The following is a 24,673-nucleotide window of genomic DNA, read 5'->3' as shown; positions in this document are numbered from 1 at the left end:
AGAATACCCAAAATGTTTATTAATAATTTGACTTCCACAAGCTATATACACAGTCCCTCTTGCAGTTTATGTATTTGTATATATTTGAAAATCAACTTCAGTAAGGTGTCTCTATGTATGAGTTTAACATGAACAATTTCATGCACCAATAAGCTTTTGCTATTAATCCACCTACAGATTATGAAAAGGATCCAAACACATCAATAACCTTCATTTTTAAAGCTTGGTTCCCATGGAATATTAATGAAAACTCAAAATGAAAACAAGTCTTCCACACAAAACCACAGCTCAGCAACTGTTTGGAAAAGATCAATACAAAAGATGGTAAACTGCTGTGAGGTCTCTATTCCATTAATAGCTGAAGTATCTCACATGAAAAGGCATAAAATTATGCGTGGCACTCATAGCTTTTATACACACACAGCTATTGACATATGTACATAAAAGCCTGCTGTAAGCTATAAGAATTCCAGCCGATGCCCTCACACAGACAGCAAGACACCTTTTTCTTCTCCTTGTGTTAACAGACAAGTGTTTGCACAGAAATTGAAAATGGAAAGAAAAATCAAATTCGCTTTACAGCTATATAAAGTTTTATGCACTCTCAAATCTTCAAATCCTTTTTATTATGCATGGGTAGCTCTTAAGAATATATTAAATGTACGCTGCAAGTGAGGTGGGAGAAATTACATGCAGCAATAGTGTCATTCAGCACCTTTCTTTCTTAGACAAAGGTAGCACTTTTTTGGGAAATGGGATATTCTTTTTTTTTTTTTTTTTTTTTTGTCAAATAAGGCGATGTAAAGGATTGGGTACAGCATTACACAAGAAAGCACTGCTTTTTCCAGAAATGATCTCTCACTTCAATACTCACAACATCTGATAAAATTATATATTTGCACTGAAAATGAATCACAAATCAAGAAGGACTAGACAATGTCCACCCTTTTATTCTCCTTTCTTTGAAATGTAAATAAACATTATCATTCACTATTATTTCCCTTAATGATGCCATCATTTTGATTTATGGATATTGTCAATAGCAATGTATAACTGTCAGCTTTTGAGGGCCATAGATATTAATATTTTGGAGAGAGTTTTTTCACTTAAATCCAAGTTTCACAAGATCTTTAGAGTCAAAATAAAAATAATGCTTTCAATATGAAATCGAAGCTTTCCTTGGTACCTCAAAATTTCTGTCCTACATTTCAGATTCAGGTCTTTCCAGTTGATGTTTCTCATAAACGAATGTGGCTTGACAGTTGTTGTTGATCTAACAAAGATACTGAACAATCAGCTAAGTATTCTTCTGGTACTAGTGTCACTAGTGGTACCAAGGAAGTTAGAGCAATGTACTCTTATAGATATTTTCAACTCAAAGCTTACTGCAATCTCAGTGCATGTAGTAGCTTTTGGTGACTCCACAACAGACATAATTTAAGAGTTAAAGAGTAACAATATTCAAGAACTAGAATAGAGACATTAACAGGGTCAAATTTGTAATGAGAGGGTAGATATAAGATTGATCCTTAGCATATAATTAGAGAGAATACATGGTGCTGAAAGTATCAACATTTTAGATTTACTGAAGCCTAGTAAACATTATGAAAGCTGTTTCACATGTAAAATACCATAAACTCTATTTCAGCATCGGGGAAGGGGAATGCAAGAGCTACTGCTGAAAGACTTTACAATAAAGGCCATATTAATTAGAAAGCCACCATCCACTTGACTGAATTCATATGAGGATTAGCATTCACAAAGGAAAAAAAACCCTCTGCTCTCAGTATACTTAAGAATTAACATCAACAAAAAAACCTGAGACCACCAGATCTTAAAAGCTTGTCAGGTCATGCAAGACTATTGGGTTGGGAGAAAACAAAAAGCTCCAAACTGTTACAGGCTAATCTGGGGCTCTCCCTTCCAGGAAACATGAACTAGGACAGCACACTGAAAAGTGCATTGTCTTGTACAGCAGTAGAATTACAGCTCCTGCATATTTACTGGAAGTATCAGCTTAAATTTTATTCATCACTTTGCACCCAAAAGACTATAGAATTGCTGACTCAATCATCTTCCCAGAGAGTAGGCTGTTAGCCAAACAAATTGCAACACTGCTAAGTACTGGAGCTTGGGTGTAAGATCCATCACTAATTATGGATAACTGTTCTATCAAATGAAACAAATTTTCATTAATTCCAAGTGAACGGGGACAAGATTATAAAAATGATTTTAGAAACAAGTTTTTGTTAATTCCAAGTAAATGGGGACAAGATTATCATAATGATTTTAGAGGGAATTAACTATTTAAGAGCTACTGAATTTCAACTACGTATGCAATTTACACAAGCCAGGATTCCATGAAGGTTAATGACATCCTGGCTTGTATAAGAAATAATGCTGCCAGCAGGAGCAGGGAAGAGGATTGTCCCACTGTACTCAGCTCTGGTGGGGATGCACCTCAATTACTGTGTTTGGTTTTGGGCCCCTCACTACAAGAAAGACATTGAGTACCTGGAGCATGTCCAGAGAAGGGCAGTGAAGCTGGTGAGGGGTCTGGAGGACAAGTCTTATGAGGAGCAGCTGAGGGAAAGATTTCTTCTCCGAAAGGATGGTCATGCCCTGGAAGTGGTTGAGTCGCTGTCCCTGAAGGTGCTCAGGAAAGGTTTAGATTTTGTACTAAGGGACACGGTCTACTGAGGAAATATTAACAGTAGGTGGACAGCTGGACTAGATGATCTTGGAGGTCTTTTCCAACCTTGATGATTCTATGAACTCTAAGTCTTGTAATTTTCCTTGGCTGCTGAACAGATTAGAATATCTATCCTAACAATGTCAGTGACAACCAGACTTGTATAATTTAAGAAGAAGAGTTGATGAGGCAAACCTTTCATCCCTATTCTGTGCCTCTGAAGAGAAAAAAAAAGGTTACTATGAAGGTTATAATGAAATTATTATGAAAATTTTATTTTTAATAGCCATGACAGTTTTAAAAAAATCCACAGTAACAATATTTTTCTCCAGCAGAGGGCAATGTATAACCATCAGCTGTTCAGCAAATCTCAAGAGGATTTTTTAAATTACCAGGTGGATAAATGTATGCATTTAACATTGGATTAGATCTAGCAGGGTCCTATCTTTATGAATTACACACAATTTATATAGAAGAGGCAATTGCTGTGGGGTGATTTTTGTGACACTAAAGATCCTATTAAGTAGAGAAACAGAAAATTGTAAATATTGCTGAGTGAAATATCATTTAGATCAATGCCAAGGTCAAGCCAACAATCTTCAAGCTGGATATCAATTCCATAATGACAAAAAGGTAAAGTGAAACTCAGCTATATGGGCATACTCCTCCTCATTAAAATACATTCTGCCTGACATTTCTGCCTTCTGTGATGCTGTTGCCCTGCTGCAGATGCAAAAAGCAAAAAAAAAAAACAAAACAAAAAGAGTCAAAAGGAACCTCATAATCATATGGTGTCTTAGCATTACGCACTCCTCTGAGCACAGATACTTAATGTGTAACACAAAAACCCAATAAACCTTTCATTCACAAGTCACAACTTGCATCTCAATAGACAAGTCTGCACAGAGAATGATACACAGTGGTTCATAAACAGGTATACACTGTACTGGCAACTTTTCCAGTGGGATGGGGATTTCTCTAATAAATTTCCACGTCTAAAAAAGGCTCCTTGCAATCAAAGTTCAGTGTCATCAGGAAAAACTCTTTACCAAGCTGCTGCTACATGTTATGCTGACAAATATTTTTTCTAAATCATGCCTAATATACAGACACATGAACTAACTTCCATTTTGATAGTACTCTTCCCAAATTATCTTCTTGGAACAGCCATTAGAGTGATGAACACCCACACATGTGATTGGCATCAACAGGAAGATGAACTTTTTCAATGAATCACACAAGTTACGCATAAATAAACCTCACTGCTGAATCAAAGTTCCTCAAAACTGAAAATCTAGACATGACCAACGCCTCAGAATGTCATCAAAATATTATTTTCAAGTTGCATTCACAAGACGTGTCATAAGTGACAATAATAACTATGACAGCCTGTTCTCTAACAAAATCAAGGAAGAATAAAACTAAAACACTGTGCAGCTGAGAAAAACAAGTATGCTTTAGGAAAATGTCACAATGGAGTAATATTTTTCTGCAGCTCTAACTTCCTTAAACCAGTAACATTTTTTTTCAAGTCTGAATCTAAATATAAACTTTCCTTGTGATCACGCACAGTGGACAAACAGTCATAAATTCTTTAATTCTTCCACTAATGAATTAAAACATACCTCTAAAATCTCAGGCTATAGAACTACTCTGATACGTATTTTTGTAATTATTAGCACTTTTGCCACAGGAAGTACTTGAAAGATTTCCATAAAGCAGAGAAATCTGTTTCTCTTTCTTTCCACCCTGATAGAGCTTTAATGATCTCAACATAGACTTCTATTGAAAGATCCCAAAGTATGTACAATACATAGGAATGAGACAGAAAGCCGTCTTTAGTTCACACGCATCTGATGAAAACGACTATCAAGTTCTCCAATGCACTCTAAAGTTGCCAGCACTTGATCCTTTTCTCCCCTGTAGGAGTCTGTCCCGTAGAAGTGCAGACTCTGGGTGTGGGAACAACCTGCTGAGACTACCAATGGCTCTATTATTTGACTCATAAAACTTGTAAAAATCTCACAGAACGTACAACGTGCTATTGTGTTCATAAATCTCTTTCATGACTTAGTTAGCAGCCTGTCTCAAAGCAGTCTGGCCTGTTTTTGCTGCTACCATAAAAGGATTTTTTGAAAGAGTCATTTAACTGTGACCATGGTTTCAGCAATGCTGAAAAGACAAAGGAAGGGCTGAAGTCATACAGGCACTTCAGTACTCAGACTCCATCAAATCAGTGCATGTTTTTCCCTCAGAATGAGCTTACGCATAATTAGATCTCTGTATACTGAATGAACAAATACATCAATATTCAAGATGCATAAAACTGCCGCTTGTGAGCTGCAGTTTAGATTTAAGCATTAGAAATCATAGCGCACCACCTATAGAGAGCAGTCTAAAAAAGAACGTCTTCAGAAGATCAGAAGACTAATTTATAATCGTGTCCTTCCCAACCTGTATCTTGAAAAGAATAAAAGAGAGGAAAATAAAAATCATGTATTTTGTATTTCCCCTAGCCAGAGTATTTTTAAATACAAACAATTATACATATTACTTCTTGTCACCAGATTCTAGCAAGGAAAGAATTGTATAAACAGAAAATTGATAAAAGTGGTTTCTGAGTTTACCATCAGTCTCTCTGTTCTTTGTAACAGCGCCTGCAGGTAGTCACTATTGCATGATAAACAGTACAAGGTTCTCTGCACTGTGAAACTGAGCACAATGAATCAAAAGATATTTTTTGTCATTCCTGAATGAATTCTCCCCATTCTGTTTAAAGGAGATGATGATCATCACCCAGCCAGAGCACATTCTGAACAAGCATTGATCATCTACTTATGGGACCCACAAAGTCAAGTAGCATGTTTGCATTACTTAAAGAAACTTATGATTTGCAACTGTGAAGTTGTAAGATCAGCTCTGTGCTCGGCTTCCCTTTTTAAAAAGACTCTAAATCCAGCCAGTTTAAAACTAGCAGCTTTGGATTAAGTATGCCTGTACAGCCTTACACAGTGCATCAGACATCAGGATGGCAGATATTTGATCGCATCTGATAGCGGACCTTTCAACACAGTCAACTACTATTGGCATGTTATGGAGCAGCTCTCCAAGGGAAGGTGAGCTGAGAGCTCATTTCCCCAGTGTGGGAAATGAGCTCACCAACAAGGTGCAGTCTCCTAGCACCAAGGTACAAGCAAGCTGAGGAGGGTGATGACACTGACATGCGCTGTCACACACCAGAGAGCCTCAGGCAAGACAGGATAATGGGCCAAGTTTAAGGTCCACATAGGGCTTCTTGCACAGCAATTCAGGAATGGAGCTTAGGAGCAGGCACACCTAAGATAATTCAAGAGTGGCCTGAAGCCACCAATCCCAGCTTAAGCAGAGCTTCTGTTCACCCAGTGTTGGTAGGGGCCTTGAGTGAGGCCAATTAGTGCCCTCAGGGCCCTGAAATAGTACACTTCATTAAGGACCATAACCTGGTAGAGACACCAGAAGCCTGACTGTCCGAATACAAATAGACATGTGCAAATGCAAAGTTGCTACAAGCAGGGTGAGATGGTACAAAAACTTGTTTTAAAGCTTTGTGACTTGAGTACCTTACTTTTCAGCAGTTTATACCTGACTTCATATGGCCTTCACCATTTACTCAATGAGCTGAGAATTCTATAAATTTAGAAAGCATTTTCTCATACTTCTTGAAGTTGTGCCTTAAGATTTCTTCTCCAGAATTCCTATTTTAAAACCACTGGACTGTGGACCAAGTTTACAGTTCATTAATCCAAGATACATAGACAGGAAAAACTTTGTTAAAAGGGAGTTGAAGGAGAGGGTAGCCCTTGCCTTCTTTATAAGCCTCTTTTCCCCAGGCTTTTCATCCCAACATCAAAGTAAGTTTAGCACCGTCGCTATTGACAAGAGTCCAAGACAAGTTTCTACTAGAAAAGTGAACAGATGAGAAACCACACTTATAATATATAAAACTTGTTGCAACAAGACAAAACACACGTTGATGAATTGGCACATGGTACCTCTGCCTTTTACTTGGCCATACTATCAAAACTGTAACAATGTACACTGTCCAGAATAGCACAAGACAAACAACAGATTAAGTAATGCAACTAACATGTCCACCACTTTGTGGCCTTTGGCATCCACTCTTTTACAGCGCTCTTCAGACAGCTCTTGGTCTTCTCTGTCAAAGAGCACTACATTATCATATCTCAGCACTAAGCTGTGACTAAGGCCAGGGACCTTGCAACACTGAACTAACTGATACTTAGAGCAGAATTCTAGCAGCAGTCCTATGAGTCCTTTGGCAGCCCCTTTCCCACTGTTCTACCCTTCCCATTCTCCTAATCCCCTTTTCTTACTCCAAACCACTACTCCAGCTTTCACTCCAACCCTCAGCTGAGAGTCTAGCAGAGGACTCCTCTCCACATTACAGTTTTTCCTAGTTTACTTCTTCTATCAACCTGGACCCTATCCTGGGAACATCTCAATTTTGCTCAACTATGAGCACCCAACAAAGGGAATTCTAACATCAGAACCCAACTGACTTCAGAATTTCCTCTTCAGTCTCTCACTATTGGTCCTCCTCAGTCTCTTTGTAACTTGAATTCTAACCTGAAGCAGAAATTCAAACATCTGAGAAATTCAGACTGTCCACATGAATAGCTACAGAAACATCCTATAGTCAGGGATAACCTGTGCTTCTCAAATACTTTTCAGAACATTATAATCTCCTAAAAGACAGAGGAAAGAAGCACAATAATGAAAGAATGTCATCTTTGAGAGAAATGACTTACAAATCAGTTCTTTCAAAGTTCTACAAAAGAATATTCACTCAAATGAACCATGAAGAAAGGTATTAATTCAGTGGAAATTACAGACATAGAGCACTGCAAGAGGTTCTGGCTATGGAATCACATCCCTAAGGTGTCTTCCAGGCTTTCTATACTGCCAATTCAGGACTGACTTTTGAATAAGAGTTATGAATGCTTCAGAGTGTTTGTGATTTACACTAACATAATACATATTTAGGTATTTTTCAGCACTCTGATACATACAAAAGGAAAGTAGAATACACAATTTGCCAAGATTCCAGTTGCTTTTCAGATCAGAAGTGAATTTTTAACTGGAGCGTCAAGTAAGTATATTGCTAAAACCTGACTTTTTTTTTTTTTTTTTGCAGATGCGTTCCTTCACTTCCCCAGAACTCAGTTAAGCAAGAACATGGATTCTTTTAAGCCGTTAACAAAGACAAGATCATGGGTAGTCAGCCTGTAACTGAGAAGAGGCCCCAGTATCAAAATGAAACACAATACTCAGAAGTGTTTTCAATGAATCACACAGAAAATGGTCTGATATATTTATAATTAGTTTCTCTATAGCAAAAGACAGACAGGAGCACTATTTGATTACGAAAGACTGGAAATATTCTTGCAGTGCTAGTTACATATTGAATTAAATATTTGGAGGATAGGAACTGGTAACTTACCTTAACATACTCCAAAGTAGGATCCAGAATATTCTGATCTCTAAAATAGAATGAGGCAAGAAGAAGGGAAACAGGGGAAAAAAAAAAAAAAAACCAACGGTGAGTCCAAATACTTCTTGTACTGAATACTAGATCATGTTAAAATTCTTGTTAAAAATTGCCTTTGTAAAGCTAGATGGCCTACTCAATCATTTCACAAATATATTGAACATTGATTCCTTCTAGAAAGTCAGTAGAGGAGCTACTATTATTTAATTTTGGAAATAAACATCATTATACAGTTTTAAGCGAACTAAAATCAATCTTATGACAAAGAAATTTCAACAGATGGCTGAAAATAGTTACCTAAAACATTTCAAGTGAATTAAAGAGAGAGAACTCTCAAGCTTTTAAATTTATTTCTTTCTTATACGTTTTCCCACTTAAGTTACTGGTAATGACAGCATTGAGAGGGCACACACTGCTAACATAATAGAAAGTAAAACATTCACTTTTTACATCGCCAAAGCAAAGAATAAATGAGTTTGCAAAATCATAATGTTTTATTTTACATTTTGAAAAAAATATGGCTCTTGTACTCTTTTACAAACTTCACAAAATTATCGTAACTTCAACATTACAATTCTTTGAAAGACAAATAGTCAAGCCATTGCTCTATCTTAAAAATAAAATCTGTTTTTGCAGGTTGTCTATACATACACATGACAAATATTCCCAAGGGCACAGAAGTTTAAGTGAAGAGCCCTATGATTAATTATAACTCTTGCAATCAAAAGGAATAATATATATATATATTTTCTAAGGGTTTTGTATATCTGTTTTTGGTTTGGAACAAGACGGTTACTAGAGTTTGCAGTATACGCTTGGATGCTTTCTACAGAGTCTGAGATGACATACATGGTGCTAATTTAAACACAAACACACAATCATGCAACAGACATAATGAAAATCTTGCAGACTCATAAAGCCATCAGGAGCCTGTTATGGCATCCAGTTTGCCACACTGCCAACACATGCCCCATGCATTTAGAAAGGGAATTCTGTTCAAACGGAAGTTGCCCTGACGTAACACTGGAAATTTCAGCAGGTTCAGACAGGTAGAAAATGGGTTACATTGGAATCAACAAACTCAAAATATAGTGTCAACTTCACATTCATTTGGAATGTAATTGTGTATCATCAGAAACTAGGTTATTGTTTAACACTCAGCTTTAGGTCTCCTTCCCTCACAGCTTTTAATCTTGAAGCAAAACAGAGCCCTGCTTCTCAGCTCTGCCTCTGAGGAATGTTGCAAGGTGCTCAGCTGTCCAGGTTGGATCATATGTTACTGTTTCTCACTATCTCAATAATCCCATCTTATCAACAGCCAAATTCCATTCCCAGTTAAGTTTAAAAAATAAAAATAAAAAATAAAAACACCAATGATGCCAAATCCAGTGGAATTAGAATTTGTTCAGTTTGGAGTATTTTCTGAGCCAATATCCAAAGAAGAGACATTTGGACAACACACATAAAATACATGCAAACTTATCAGAGAAAGCATGTGAAGCACAGGAGAAAAAAGAAGCTAGTGTAGAAAAAAAATGTGAAGTTTTCTTTCACAACAGTTTGCAATTTAACTGGAGAAAAAAAAATCCCATTCTTAATCAGTTCAGGAAAGTTCATAAGCATGGCTAAACTCTTCTCATACCCAAATGACCTGTGGGAAGCTGTGACAATACCGAATACTGTGAAAAAAAAATTAGCAATTTATTTTGCAATTTACTCATCACTTGTCTGTGGAATCTTTCAGAAAAAAAGGATCTAACAGCACTGTGTTTGTAATGTACTCCTAAACAATGAACCTGAGCAATAAAACTAACTAGTTTACAGGATTATTTAGCACTGAGAATGTTTTCTTCTAGTATTCACAAACTCTACTCCTGTACACTGGCCTTGCTATGGACTCTACTGTTCCCACTGTCAAATGCAAAGCAACAGATCTTTAGGACAGATCAAGCCAAAGGAAAATAAATGAAAGAAGTAGAAACACTTTAAGACAAAGCAGTCTGTTTACTGCCATATAAAGCAAAGAAACCAGGACAGAAAGAGAGAAAGCAACCTACTTTTCTTTCACTGTATTTATTCACCATCCAAATGACAAAAGTGCTTTGAAAATTTTGACCTTGGGAAAAATACGCTGTAGCAAATCTCTACAAGAGATTTGCATGGTAATATTTAATCTGATAAACTGATACACAATAAAATGTAGCAAATCCTACAATGCCCCACTAGTACAGCTTATACAAGGGGATGCTTATGCTGTAAGCCCTCCTCATCCCAGCCATGTTTCTCCTAACAGATCTTCCTTCCTCTCTCCCTACCTTATCTTGTCTAAGTCTTCATCTTTGTGCAATTTTTTGAGTTTATTTTCAAGGAATAGTAACTTTCACTGGTGTGCAATAACTAATAGTAAAGATTAATTATTTCATTTTTGTATCATTCAGTTCCAGCACAATGCTGCCACACTAAGCAGTTCATCAAAATAACTAGGTAATGAGCACAAAACTAACCCCTGAATCTCAGCTCTCAGTTAGCAGTGATGAAGTACTTCTTTATGTCACATGCTCCCAGCAAAGGAAACCTATCCTGTCAAGACCCTAAAGAAAAATAAAAGCTCCTTTCTGTCTTTTTTTTTTTTTTTTTTAAGTCATCTTAATAAAAAGGGTGAATTTACAACCTCACTTTTTGTATTGGATAGTCTTCAGGAAAAAAATAACACAACAACATTTTAAGATAAGTACTTGCAGGCTCTGCTACATCTCAAAATCAATTCAGTCAAAGGTTTGTTTCAATAATACCAAACTTCATCCTTCATCAGATTTTATTACATTTCAAGTAATGCTAGTGTTTCTCTTCTTGACGTTACAGCTTTGTTCATTTCCATGTTTACCTAAAATATGTATAAGTTAGAGTCCGCACATAAGTCAACCATTACTGTGTGAACTGCAGGTTCACAGGTTAGGTGTTACTACATATTTTGGCTTCCTAATAATCAGATAAGCCCAATTCCCATTCAGACAAAAATCCCATTAAATGCAGAAAGATGTCATCTGGAATATTTTCAGAACACATCAAAGTAAGGCACTGGGTAAAGGCTCAGTAGGTCACACAGTATTCGTTTTATGCTCTTTTCATACTCAATCTGTCACAAAAAATAATTTAAGAAAGGGATGTGAATACATACTCTCACATCCATTTTGGGTATTCACATCCATACCATCTCATTTCAAGAGATGAAGAACAAAGTCTCTCTCCAGAGTGTTTCTGTTAACCCTTCGCCACACGTACAAGTAGTGTACATGTACACATGTACAAGGTAGCCCTCCTCCACATCTGTGTGGAAACTGCAGTAGAATAAAATACTTCTCCAGTAACAATTCACCAGTAAAAGAAAGCAGTTAATCACCAGTCTTAACCTCCACCATTCTAAGGCTGTCCTGGCCAGAAGCACATTCTTTCTTGAGCTTCCCTTGTTACGTCTGAAAACACCTTTCTTGCTGCTGTAGCACAAACCCAATTCTGATCACTCAGCTCAATGGATGCAGAATAGCCAGAATTTTCAAGAAGCTTTTCTCCTTCTGCAGACTCTTGAGGTTTGTTCAATAATTCTCTAGCACTACATCAATAAAGAATCTTTAAGCAGATATCCTTCAATTTTTTTGCTGTCAATTTTAATAAAACCTCTATCTTTCTACAATTTTATGTTACTTCCTGACCTCTTTCTTGCTGTGAAGAACCCTGCAACATACAGACCTGCACAGACTAAGCCATATTAAGCACCTGCTTTCTCCAGGCCTTTGCCATCCTCACAGCCACACTTAGCAATTAACTGTGATAACTTCAATACAATTTAAGTGTAGACATAACAGTATAATCAGAGATGCCCAAATCCTCATCATCATTCAACTAGGTAATTCTTACAGTTATGAAAACTGTTGACAGTCCCTGAAGGACATTTGTGCTATTAAGCTCTTTTATAAATGTTCTTGTGGGGAAAAACATTAGGACACATTGTTACAAGAAGGCATGTTTCTTTGTTTTACAGCGACCGTTGCTAGTGACATTTGTTAAAGCAGCTCCTATCTACTACACTGAAAAAGTAACGCTGAGTAGAACAATTTTCTCAACAGTGTGCCAAGGCTCCTGCTGACAAATCAGAGTGAAGACAGTACAGGCTCAAAGGAGCCTGAGAAACTGAAAAACGTACCAAGCTGTTGCATGGCTGCTTAGACAGATAGCTGCTATATAGACCAGATAAGATTAAAAGCCACCTTCAATTTGTTTCCAAAATCTTTCCCTCTACATAGATTTAAGAAATACACAACTACTTAATTGCGAAGGTACAAGTCTGAACATGTTAGACATACTGTATTTAAGTATACGTACTGCAGATTAATGCTATTTGCACTGTAAACTATAGTAAAAGACCTGATGATTTTACCCTTGAGCAGCTTCTGCATCACACACACACACTCCTACTACATTCCTAACTTCATTCCACTCTTCTGTCTACAGCTGCACAACACTATGGACATGACTCATGGAAACACCAGTGGAAACAAGTGCAAACTTCTATGACTAACTGCATAATGACCTGCAGTTCACACAAGAACAGCAGGGACTCTTCAGTAATTAAAACTCAGAAAAAGATAAAACACTCTTTTCTCTGGAATTAAATAAAATCTTCACTCATTCATATTTGTTCAGAATGCCCCTGCAGAGCTAATACCATAGCCATTTACTTTCACCACTTCTATCTTCTGCAATCCGTTCACTTGCTCCATTCTACCTACCACAGCAGAAAATCTATCCTATTTTTATTACCTTGTCCAAGTCAACTTCTACTTTTGAACCACACGCAGTACTGTTCTCTCTACAATCTGACTAAAAGCCTGAAGTAAGAGTTTCCATTATTCTATTTTCCCTAACATTTAGGAGTCCAAGAGCCAAAGCTTGCTCTTTAAAGCTGTTCTTAAATATTCTTTTTCCAGGACTGTCACAATGCTGTGAAAGCAGTGGTTGCGCAGCCGAATTATGGCTTTTCAAAAACAGTCACTGCTTTTACAAACCTCTCTGCACACGTGCTGTCATCTATGATTTATACCTTTGGCTGACCACTCTTTACAGTCAGTGCTTTATTTGCTGTAGTTCCTCAGAATCGAGTTATTCAGAAATTTAAATGTTTTTTAAATTACTTGAATAAAAAAAAAAAAGAGACACACTCAGTATTATCACAGATTCTACCAATTTATCTGAAGCTCATGTAAATCTAGGTAGAAAAATCACTCACAAAGGATGATTGCCACCTGGCTGATATGTTTTCAAGAATGTGTGTTTGACCTGAAACAAAGGAAAGCTAATCCCCTGTTTTAGTTCTAAGAAGAACTAAAGAACTAACACATCTAAGAAGATGGTGGAAGGAAAAACTATCCTGCCTGACTGCTTCTTTACCCCAGTTTAAGAAGCTCATTGCATCAGGCACCCATCTAAACTGGACGTTGTGAGCGAGCAAGACATACAATATAATCCCCTGTGTGACATTTAACTCTGCTTTGTGTATTTCACTCAATTTCACTGCTTTCCTCCTCACTAACAGATCAGAAATTTGTAACCCTACATGACACTTGATTGCTCATCTCCCATCTTCACAACATTCAACTAGGTTGTACTTTGACAAGTTGGTACTAGTGAGTTGCTCAGCACAGAGCTCCAAGAATATGCAGTCTTATCACCACATAATAAACTGTGGCTTCTACAGTACTTTCAGAAGCCAGAAGGAATTTCACAATCTATCATAAAAATATGTACCAGACTGCAACATAGGAAAAATCGCAATGCAGTATATCTTTTGCTAACAAACATTTTTTGCTAGAAAGTAGAAGTACAGACACACAACATAGTTTCAGCCAGAGTGTGACAAACTGACAGGTTCATGGTAGCAGAAATACCATTAATAAAACTTATGACACAGAAACAGTCAGTCATAATAATAGTAAATATAAGCGCGGTTGCCCTAGTACAGTATTGGCATGTTTTCTTCTGATTTATTGTGTTTTTTAAAGAGAATGCCTCTAAAATGATTCCTGCTCTAATTAAAAAAAAAATAGTACATAAGGTAATCAGCTAATCATAGTCGGGGGAAAAAAAAAGTTGTAGTTGCCTTTTTGCTATTCACTTTATACCCCTCTTCCTTCAGGGACTGAAAAGAAATCATCAAGTTTATCTGCATGGTTGGTGGTTCTTAACAGCAGGTACCAACGTACAGTTGTTATGCTCTGCAGTACTCAAGGAAAATAGAACTTTATTTATTTATATCATAAAAGGAGTGGAAAGCAAAATAAACAGTAACATGGACAGGATATGAGATGGGAGATGGTGAAACGGAAAGTACTGTTAGAAGACAGAACACATTACTTAGGGGAGCAGAGGGCTCCACAGACTCTCTAAAGAAGAGACCATAAAACATCAACTGTAAGAGAGAAACTTTAGGGGTAACGGAAAGAGAAATTTAAGTAACATTCCACTCCATATAGTGTGCTCTACCCAAAGAAGAAACAGCCTGAAGCAGTAGTTTCTAGAAGAGTTTTTAAAAAGCAAATTACTCCAATTTTGATTGGGGCTCTGAGGAATTTGGGCCCAAGTTTACCTGGCAAGATAATTAACAATTAAGAATAAGGTCCTGATCGCACAATTAATTTCAAAAAAATAAAATAAATTAAATTGATACATATGTGCCCATATGGCACTTCAATTCATCTACTCAGAAACTGAAAGGCTGGAATTTAACTGAACTCCAACACCAATCTCTCTCCCCAGGTTGCCATGTGGGCAGGTTTTAGATACCTGTACATCCTGTATTTCACCTATAGCCAGGGTTCCCAGGTATAAAATGCAAGAGGCAAAGTTTTGGTTCTCTGTCAAGGAAACAACAGCAGTAGAAGCTGGTAGGAGCAAAGATAAAAGAGCTGAGTGGAACTGATCCCAGCAATGGCAGAGGGGCTGGGAATGAAAGGCAGAGAAGCCAAACTAGAAATGAGCCCCAAACGTGAAAAGGCTGAGAAAATTTGATTCTGAATATAAACAGAGAATATTAGCTATTATCTGCTTGTATGACAGATGTGTGCTAAAAGGGAGTTCTCTATCAGCTTTAGTGGGAGGCTGAACTCCATCTCTGAGAAAGCACTGATGAAATTTGCAAGCGTACATGTGAAAGGGATAGATCAACAATGGGAAATTCTGGGACAAAAGGCATGAAGCTTTGTCAGCTTCTAAGGAATTTTCCTTTTTGGAAAAGCATTGGTGCACACACAAATTCACCTAAGTTCACCATGCTTATCTTACTCCTATGAAAAAACACAAGCACAAACTCACAATCAGCCTGGTACAGGCTTTTTGGAAAACAAAACTCATTCAAAGAGGAAATTTCAGGCATTATACCAGGTTATTTTTTACTTAAAAAAAGAATCTGTGCTTTTTATAAAAGTCCTTCTCAGCTCACATTGCAAATCAAAGGTAACCAGAGGTACTGATCCTTCCTAACAATCTTGCAAATAGTTTCATACCTGAAGAACTATACTGCAACACTTAAATTCAGCAAACAATATTATCATAGAATCCTTAAGAGTCCGAAGGGACCTTTAAATGTCATCTAGCCCAACTCCCCTGCAATGAACAGGGACATCCACAGCTAGATCAGGAGCTCAGAGCCTGGTCCATCCTTGCCTTGAATGTCTCCAGGGACTGGGCTTCTGTCACCTCTCTGGGCAACCTATGCCAGTGCCTCACCACCCTCACTGTAAAATACTTTTTCCTTATATCCAACCCAAATCTACCCCTTGCCCTATTACCACAGACCCTGCGGTCTGTTCCCTTCTTTCTTCTAGCTCCCCTTTAGATACTGAAAGGCCGCTACCAGGTCACCTTCTCTTCTCCAGGCTGAACCTCAGAAGGTTGTTCAGAAGAGGTCATCCTGTACTCGTAGGAGAGGTGTTCCACCTCTTGGACCCTTTTTGCAGCCCACCTCTGGACATGCTCCAACAGGTCTACATCTCTCCCGTACTGAAAACTCCACATGTGGATGCAGTACTTCAGGTGAGGCCTCACCAGCACAGAGTAGAGGGGCAAGATCACCTCCCTTGATCTGCTGGTCACACATCTTTTGATGTAGCCCAGGATACAGATGGCTTTCAGGGATGTGAGGGCACACCGCTGGCTCATGTCCAGCTTCCCATCCATGAATACACCCAGATCTCTTTCAGCAGGGCTGCACTCAATCCTTTCATCTCCCAGCTTGTATTGGTAGTGGGGGTTGCCTCAACCCAGGTGAAAGACCTTGCACCTGGCTTTGTTGAACATCATGAGGTTCTCCTGAGCCCACTGTTCAAGCCTGTGTGGGTTCCTCTGGGTGGCATCCTGTCCCTCAGGCATGCCAACTGTACCCCACAGCTTGGTGTCATATGCAAACTTGCTGAGGATGCACTTGACCCCACTGCCAATGTCACTGATGAAGATTTTAATTAAAGAGTATCTGTTTCGGCACTGACCCCTGGGGGACACCACTTACCACTGATCTCCATCCAGACACTGAGCCACTGACCACCACTCTCTGGGTTCAATCTTGCAGCCAGCTCTTCGTCCATCAAACAGTCCCCCTATCAAATCCATATCCTTCCAATTTGGAGAGAAGGATGTAGTGGGGTAACATGTCAAAGACGTAACTGAAGTCCAGATAGATGACATCAGTGGCTCTTCTCTTGTCCACTGATGCAGTTACATCAACACAGAAGGCCACTGGGTTGGTCAAGTAGGATTTGCCCTTGGTGTAGCCATGCTGATTCTTCAGTATCACCTCCTTGTCTTTCATGTGCCTTAGCATAGCTTCCAGGAGGATCTGCTCGATGACCTTTCCCAGAACAGAGGTGAGACTGACAGGTCAGTAGTTCCCTGTGTAATCCTTTTTGCTCTTCTTAAAAACCGCTGTGATGTTGCCATTTTTCCAGTCACCAGGGATTTCACCTGACTGCTTTCCAAATATCATTGAGAGTGGCTTAGCGACTACATCAGCCAATTCCATCAGGACTCTGGGATGCATCTCATCAGGATCCATGGACTTGTGGATGTTCAGGTTCCTCAAGTGGTCACAAATCTGACCTTTGCTCACAGTCGAGGGATGCTGATACCCCAGTCCTCTCTGGACCAACAGTTCAAGGGCTGTGTGACAAGCAGTTATCAGAGAAGACAGAGGCAAAAAAGTTGTTGAGTACCTCATCCTTCTCCTTGTCTGTTGTTACCGGTTTGCCTGTGTCACTGACTGGGGGGTACACCCTCTTGGACTTTCCTTTTCCAGATGAGGTACCTGTAGAAGCCTTTCTTGTTCTTCTTGGCACCCCTTGCCAAGTTTAGTTCAAGTTGGGCCTTGGCTTTCTTGACTCCATCCCTAAACAGGCTAGCAACTTCACCATACTCTTCCTACAGTACATGTCCCTGTTTCCACTGCCCATGTATTTTCTTCTTGCTCTCCAGTTTGACCAGCAGGTCCTGCTTCAGCCACGCTGGTCTCTTGTCTTCGTTTCCTGACTTCCTGCACCTGGGGATGGAGAGCTGTTGTGCCCCAAGGAAAGCTTCCTTAAAGATCTGCCAACTCTATTATTTACTTATTTTTCCTCCATACAAAACAAAAACAAACAAAACAAGCAAAATACCCTGTAAAACCTAAAAAATACCCTGTAATTCAAGGACATTAGCAGGTCTCATCTATTGTGATAGTATCCCTAAGAGGAAAGGAAAATTTTCAGGAACCCAGAATTCAGCCAATGGCTTTTTAGCTCAATACCAACATCATGCTAACTTCCAAATGTACTACCCTACAAGGACACAGTTATGCAGGGAACAGTGAATCTGCTCAACTTTCTGCTGATAAAATAGACCTACTGATGTCAGCGGTACCAGCTGGTTTATAATTGAACCTATTCTTTCCTGGACAGTTATTCAAGATGCTATTATGATTTTGAGAGAAGTATGCAAGTCTTATGTAGCTAAATATGAAGAGACTTGAAGATCAAAAAATGTTAAAAAGTACAGAACATCCTAAATGACCAGATAAACTAATCTACTACTCTGGAATAATTCTCAGCTGCAGCAATACCATGTCCAGTGCTAGCTGGCAGCACTTTATCTGAAATTATGGGGAAAGAACTGACATAGAAAAACAAGCCTGCTGATCAGTACTCCAAGGGGACTGACGTCTGGCTAATTACAAATCTGGATACATATATCATGCTTTCAGAACTACAAATACTAAGTGCTTGTATGTAGATACTTAGAGCTTGTTTACAGAACATTACATTTTAGTTTACAGGTTTGTCTGCCACATTTAGATCTTTAGAAACAGGGTTCCATGGAACTAAAAGATACTAGAGCTACTCGTTTGCTTATTTCCTCAGTGAAAGAGTCAAGCTAAATTCACCCTGCCCTTCCACATCCCACACCTTTTAAACTACTATTTTTTTAATCTACCAACAAATACGCATTTAAACAATTTTCACTTTAAGTAAAGGCACTGTAAAACAAAGTCAAGCTAATTAAACAAGGATGACCCACGGATCAAGCGTCAAAAGGAAATTCCAGTTGTGCTTTATTTAGGTTTAATTGTCAACATTAATTAAAGAATATTACACACATGGCTTTACTGTTTTACAAGCTACAAGAGTTCCCTCTTGAAAGAGAAGAGCTTTCAAGAACTCAGTTCCTTCTAACTTTGGCCATTTAATTATTTACAGGAGACTCTAAAAATCAGATATACGCTTTCTCAAGAAACATTTTTTTCCCCTTGAACTAACTACTACAGGTGTACACTCCCAAATCAAATAGAGGAGAACACAATCTAATTTTACTGAAAGTTAACAAAATAATATTTCCAATATTTCAGAATTGACGGTCAGGTTTTTGTGTCTTCTTTTTTGTGTGTGTGTGGTTTTTTTTTTCCTGCAACATTTGCATGAGTTAGTTACTGCAACATTAGAACACTACTTTTGTACATGAATATTGTATTTTCATTCTGGATGTTAATTCAGAAGATACCAAAAATTCCAAAAAGACATACTTTTTCATAAAAATATTTTTTAAAAATCAGCCAAAACACTATCCTACGAATGACTACATAAACTTAGATGCAGAGTAATGCAATTCAGTAGTTGTAAGATAAGAGAGAAGTTTCTTGAAATCAGAAGAGTTCCATTAGATAATGAAACAATCCATTACCTTTTTTTCCCTTGCTTAGGCCTATTTATTTTTTTGTCCCACAAAAATTGGGTATTTTTGTTATAAAGATTATATTATTCATTTTGAATGATTACAAATGTTATCAAGATTATGTTTTTAAAATAAGAAGTTATCAAGCTTAAAGCTATGACACGCCTGAGTCTCATTCAGTAAAAGCATATCCATATAAACATGAAACATTGTAATCCTAAAAATAGTTAGTTCCGGTCTACTGATGTCAAATAGAGCACTAGAATTGAACAACGCATCATGAAGTTTGACTAAAACATTCACACTTCTAACTTTTGTGAATAGCAGTATAGCAATGAAAGACTGCTTTACTCCTAATGAGAATATACATTTAACATTATACACATCCCTATAATGGAATCAAAATACTACAAGGCTATTTTGATAAAACACAGATAAGGTAATGTGGACTTTCCTATACTATTAGTATAACTAATACAACTAACCAACCAACTAATTTGAATGTGAGCATAAGCATTAGAATATATACCTTAGCTCATATGGCAGAATGCGTACCACAGGAAAATAAGACTTGCTTTCTCAATTTTCATTTAAAAATACAAGTGAAAATTGCAGAGTTATCACAGGAAGACTCAAGAAGTGTAAATTCGACAGCAAATATGACAGTGTCTCCTGCTCCAATACAACTGGGCTGCCAGGTAATGGAGCAGACTACATGAAGACCTATTTTTAAAATTAAGGAAAGCAAACTCAGAAATTGCTACCATAGCATTGTGTGCATTCTATAAAGTCATTGGAAGGTCAAACAGAAATCACACTTGCTGTTATGACACAAAAGGTGTAAATTCTATTAATTGACATTACTGCAAAAGGAAAATTATGTTGAAATCAGAAATATATAGTAAGCCAAAAAAAGAAGAACTTCTCAAAATTCCCAAAATCTATGCATCAGATTCCATTCTACCTCAAATATTGTAAGTTTCACATTTTTTTTTTGTTTGGCTTCTTTTATAAAGGACTAAACCAAGTACTAGAGAGGAAATCAACTTCCACTAGCACACAAAGTTATAATAGCTGCACCTGGAACTAGACATCTAGAGGCCTAGAAAAACATCTAACAATTCCTATGCGACAGGCAAACCTAAATTAAGATTTTATAAGTACCTGGTGTGGAGTTTGTTGCTCTTCCCATTTTGTAGAGGGCACTCTTCTATAACATCCTGTACAAAAGGTGGCTGTTGCCTTTGTGTTCTGGTGTATGGTAACATTCCCACGTGGCTAAACATATCACAAGCCCTAACTTGAACTGTTCCCTTCTTCTTCCTGGGGAGAGTTCCATGGATAGAGATGTCTTGAAAGGAGTCTGAGTGATGCTCAGTTAGTGAAGGTTTGGTGGTCAAAAGGTCCATGGACGATGCTAATGAGAACTGATGGTTCACTGGAACATTTCTGGGAAGACTTGCAAATTTCCCTGCGGCTATCATTCTTGATTCTGGGGGAGGAGGGGAGAAGAAAAAAAAAATCAGCATGAATCAAACCCCCATTTTAATGGAAATTAAATATCATGATTAACAAAAGCACCTAGAACTGAATTTCACTTTGCTTTAGTGTAGTCAGCTCCTTCAGGGTGTAGCCTGTATTATAATGAAGTCACATTCTGCCCAACTGCATGTGTCAAGCACAAGTGTATATTATCTCTTATAGATTCCACTTTTATGTATCAAGTTCTTTTTTTTTATTTTTTATTTTTTTATTTTTTTTTACTCCTTTACATCCTCTGAGAAGTCAGACATCAACTTAAAATAATTAACAAAAAGCAAAGTTTTAAGAGCATTTTGATGAAAAAATAAGGGACACTCCACAGCCTGGTTTGGAAAAGTACATTTCTAAACCCAGTGGCCAGCACACTTTGAGGAAAATTCTTTCTGTAGAGTCTTGCTCAAGTAATAAATCTAGCAAAGAACCAGTCACACATTTCTAACTGGCTGAAAACTGAAGGGCTCTACCCTAGAGATAAGAACAGGAGCAGACTACTGGAATTCTCTTCTGCAGCATGCATAGCCTGTTGGCTCAAATCATTGTTGACAACAGGGATTTACACAGCTATCAGTCTCCTGTTCAATCATTTATAGCCTGCTGTACAGTACAGGTTTTTCTGTTATTATGAGCAAAAAAACCTTGTGAGACAAACATTTCAGACACACTAACAGATCCCTCTTCATCAAAAGGAAAGAAAACAACAACAAAAACCCACCTGCCTCATGCTCACTTCATAGCGTTATATTACAAAAGTCAATGCCTCATCCTATCCAGATGTATTAGCCTACAAAAGCCATTCTATGGAACAAATGACATAAGTTCAACCAACCCCACACTATTTAACCCAGGTGGTATCCAATCAGGTATCTCCTATGCAAACTGGAAAAACCACAAGAGCAGCATAGGCTGACACTCAATCAGAAGGCAGGAAAGATTTTCTGAAGAAGCTGATTGAGAGAATCTGTTCTGAATTGGTCTAGTTTCATGTCAGAAAAAGAAAGAAAGAAAGAAAGAAAGAAAGACTAGTATCTCAAAGGCCTAGCAGCCTGGAAGACAGCTGCTTGCAGCTACATGAGAATTCCTCTGGTTTTGGGAAAATGCACAGGTGTTGCGACAAAAACAGAGCTGGGTATATAGTCCTCCTGTTCCCTTCTCCAGCCTCAGCACCACAGGTACTGAGAAAGTGAGGCTGCACTGAAACTATTGTTACTTCGGCTCAGAGACTATTGTAACAGCTTTAGTTTTAAAGTAACACTAAAACTGATCTCAAATTTATGAAAGAATTTTGCTACTTCCTTCCAGCTGCCTTGCAGAGATTCACAAGTTTCCAGAATTCCATCTAAAAACCCTACCTGCTTCTCCCTTATTGAAGGTCCTACAATAAATACTCAGTCATGATAAATAATATTTAGATTATGATTTTTTGATCTTTAATTGCCAAGGCTTCCAGCACAGCTGCTATATACTCCAGCAGAAAATCTGGAAAGATTCTCTGTCTGGCAGCTCTGGCCAGACAGAGTATCTGTTTGACTTTGGTTAGGTTTCTTGTTGCAAAGACTAGAAAAGAACTGAGAAGTTAAATTGAAATGATATTGTTAGTTACATAGATTCAAATAAAACTCAAAACTTGAAAGAAAGAAAGCCACATACTCACAGAAGTCCTCAATAAATTATCGTATTGGCCCTTGGTGTGAAATACTGTCACTTCTTCATTTTACAAGTGCCTTGAGGACAGTTTCTGCTGGTTAGTATTAATAATATCACGTGATTATTTTCAAAGTAAAACAAAGTGCTGCAAGGCCTTTGTAAATACAAATACTTGTATTACAAATATTCTAAGCAAAAAAAATCTGGTCCAGAGATAGGAAGCTCTAAAATGTAAATGTTTACCACAAAGCTACAGTTTCCTAGCAAGAACAAACTGACAGAGCTCCCTTCCAGTAAATTCAGCTTTATTATCAGAGAAGAATAACAACATTGAATTCAAGCAATGTGGCGGTAAAATAAATAAATAAATAAAATTAATATTCTAAGAAGTCACACAATCATTTGAAAACCTCAACCTTTGCATGCTTAATGTACGGAAGGAAATATCACTTATAGAGAACCTAAAAAGTGGAGGCTACCTTGCTCATATTGCAAAATGTATTGCTATTCTCCTTTTTGGGCTGAGATTCTGTACTTAATAATCATATTTCCTTATTGGTTTGTTAAACAAACCACACCTTCAAAACTCTGAATTCTGACTATATAAGTGTAGATTATCCAGTCAGAAGAAATTTTCTTAGGCTTTCCTGCAAGATCACCACTATGCTGAAATGCAACATGATATTTCATACAAATTAGTAGCAAAATTAAGCAGGTATAAATATAACCAAAGGAAGCTTCAGTTTAATAGTTTGTAGCAGGTGAGTCCATGATAGGGCTTACAATGGCAGTACACTTGCAACAACTTTTGTAGATCCGGTTTGAGGATTCATAAAGAAAGATAATTATTCCCTCTCCTAACACAATCTCAGGATAATTATAGCAATCCAATAGGTTTCCAATTCAGTGTGAGAATTTTCACCAAATAAATGATGACCCTCTGAAGTACATCATTTTCCTTTTAATTTCCCAAGAAGCCCTTCTTAAAACAGAAAAGCAAACTAAACTTCCACCAGTTATGTCCTAATCATTGTACCTTTTAACTCACTCAATAACATCCTACATTTCACATATTCAACAGCTAATTCTCAAATTTGCATTTTTTAATTTTTTGAGTAATCAAGATAAAGTTCTCAACTTAATAAATACCTAACATTTAAGAACTTGTAGGACACTTAGCCACAATTATGTGTGCACAGAAGCTTTAATATTTAAAGCAATATCCCCCTCAAAAAAAAAAAAAAAAAAGAAAAAAAACAACAACAACCCAGATCTGCTAACTTCTAGCCATAAATTTATCTGCCTGTCTATTTGCTGCTATACTACATATTCTTGATAAATGTCAACTAAAATTTACAACTAATTTGGTAACAAAAGTCTTGCCAAACTATCCATACGTTTTTCTTATATTGAATGTAAACAATGCAAGGAGGGAGCCTCTTCAGCTGAAGAATCTGGAATGTCTCAAATACTTCAGCGTATGATTCAAAGAATGTTTGACGTTGCTTGACTAGAGATAGAACCTCTTCAGTTTTACTTCCTAAGAGACACAGCACTTAAAACATCTGCAATCATGCATTCAACAATGGAAATGGTAGAAATAACAGCAGAAAGATAGGCCAAAAGTAACTTAGAGGAACAAATTTCTATTTGTCAAAATGTGGCGTTTAACAAAACAGAGCACTTCACGAGTCATGCAAGTTTACGTACAAACAGATGAATTCATGACTACGTACTGTTAAAAAAAAGCTAGATGATTTTGTATTTTTAAGGAGAATGGTATTTCTCTTTCTTCAATCCATAACTGAGGAAAGTATAAGGGAATGGAACTGGCAGAGTCAGATTCTGAATTCAGAAAACTGTAGGGCATTAAGTGTTTCCAGCTAACTTCTAACTTCTCTCGTCTTTTAGTCATGAGTGGGAGAAAGGGGAATACAAAATAAGTTATCTTTAAAATCAACATGGCCTTTACAAAACCTTAGGTATTTCGTTCTGTGTACAAT

General features: G+C 37.5%; 1 protein-coding gene across 3 annotated transcripts in view; it reads right to left on the bottom strand.

Moving 5' to 3' along the window:
* The window catches only part of BCAR3 (breast cancer anti-estrogen resistance 3), a 94,203-nt gene that overhangs the window by 28,467 nt on the left and 41,063 nt on the right, over positions 1 to 24,673 (bottom strand). For all 3 annotated transcript variants that reach the window (XM_021404791.1, XM_021404789.1, XM_021404792.1), the window contains 2 exons: positions 20,649 to 20,976; positions 8,193 to 8,232 (listed from right to left, as the gene is read on the bottom strand). In XM_021404791.1, coding sequence (XP_021260466.1) covers positions 8,193 to 8,232; positions 20,649 to 20,968 — 360 coding nt within the window. In that variant the 5' untranslated portion in view covers positions 20,969 to 20,976. The remainder of the gene's footprint in view (positions 1 to 8,192; positions 8,233 to 20,648; positions 20,977 to 24,673) is intronic.

This window comes from Numida meleagris, chromosome 7, assembly GCF_002078875.1.
Source record: "Numida meleagris isolate 19003 breed g44 Domestic line chromosome 7, NumMel1.0, whole genome shotgun sequence".
In the NCBI taxonomy this organism is placed as follows: domain Eukaryota; kingdom Metazoa; phylum Chordata; class Aves; order Galliformes; family Numididae; genus Numida; species Numida meleagris.
This window is presented reverse-complemented; position numbering and strand designations above follow the sequence as displayed.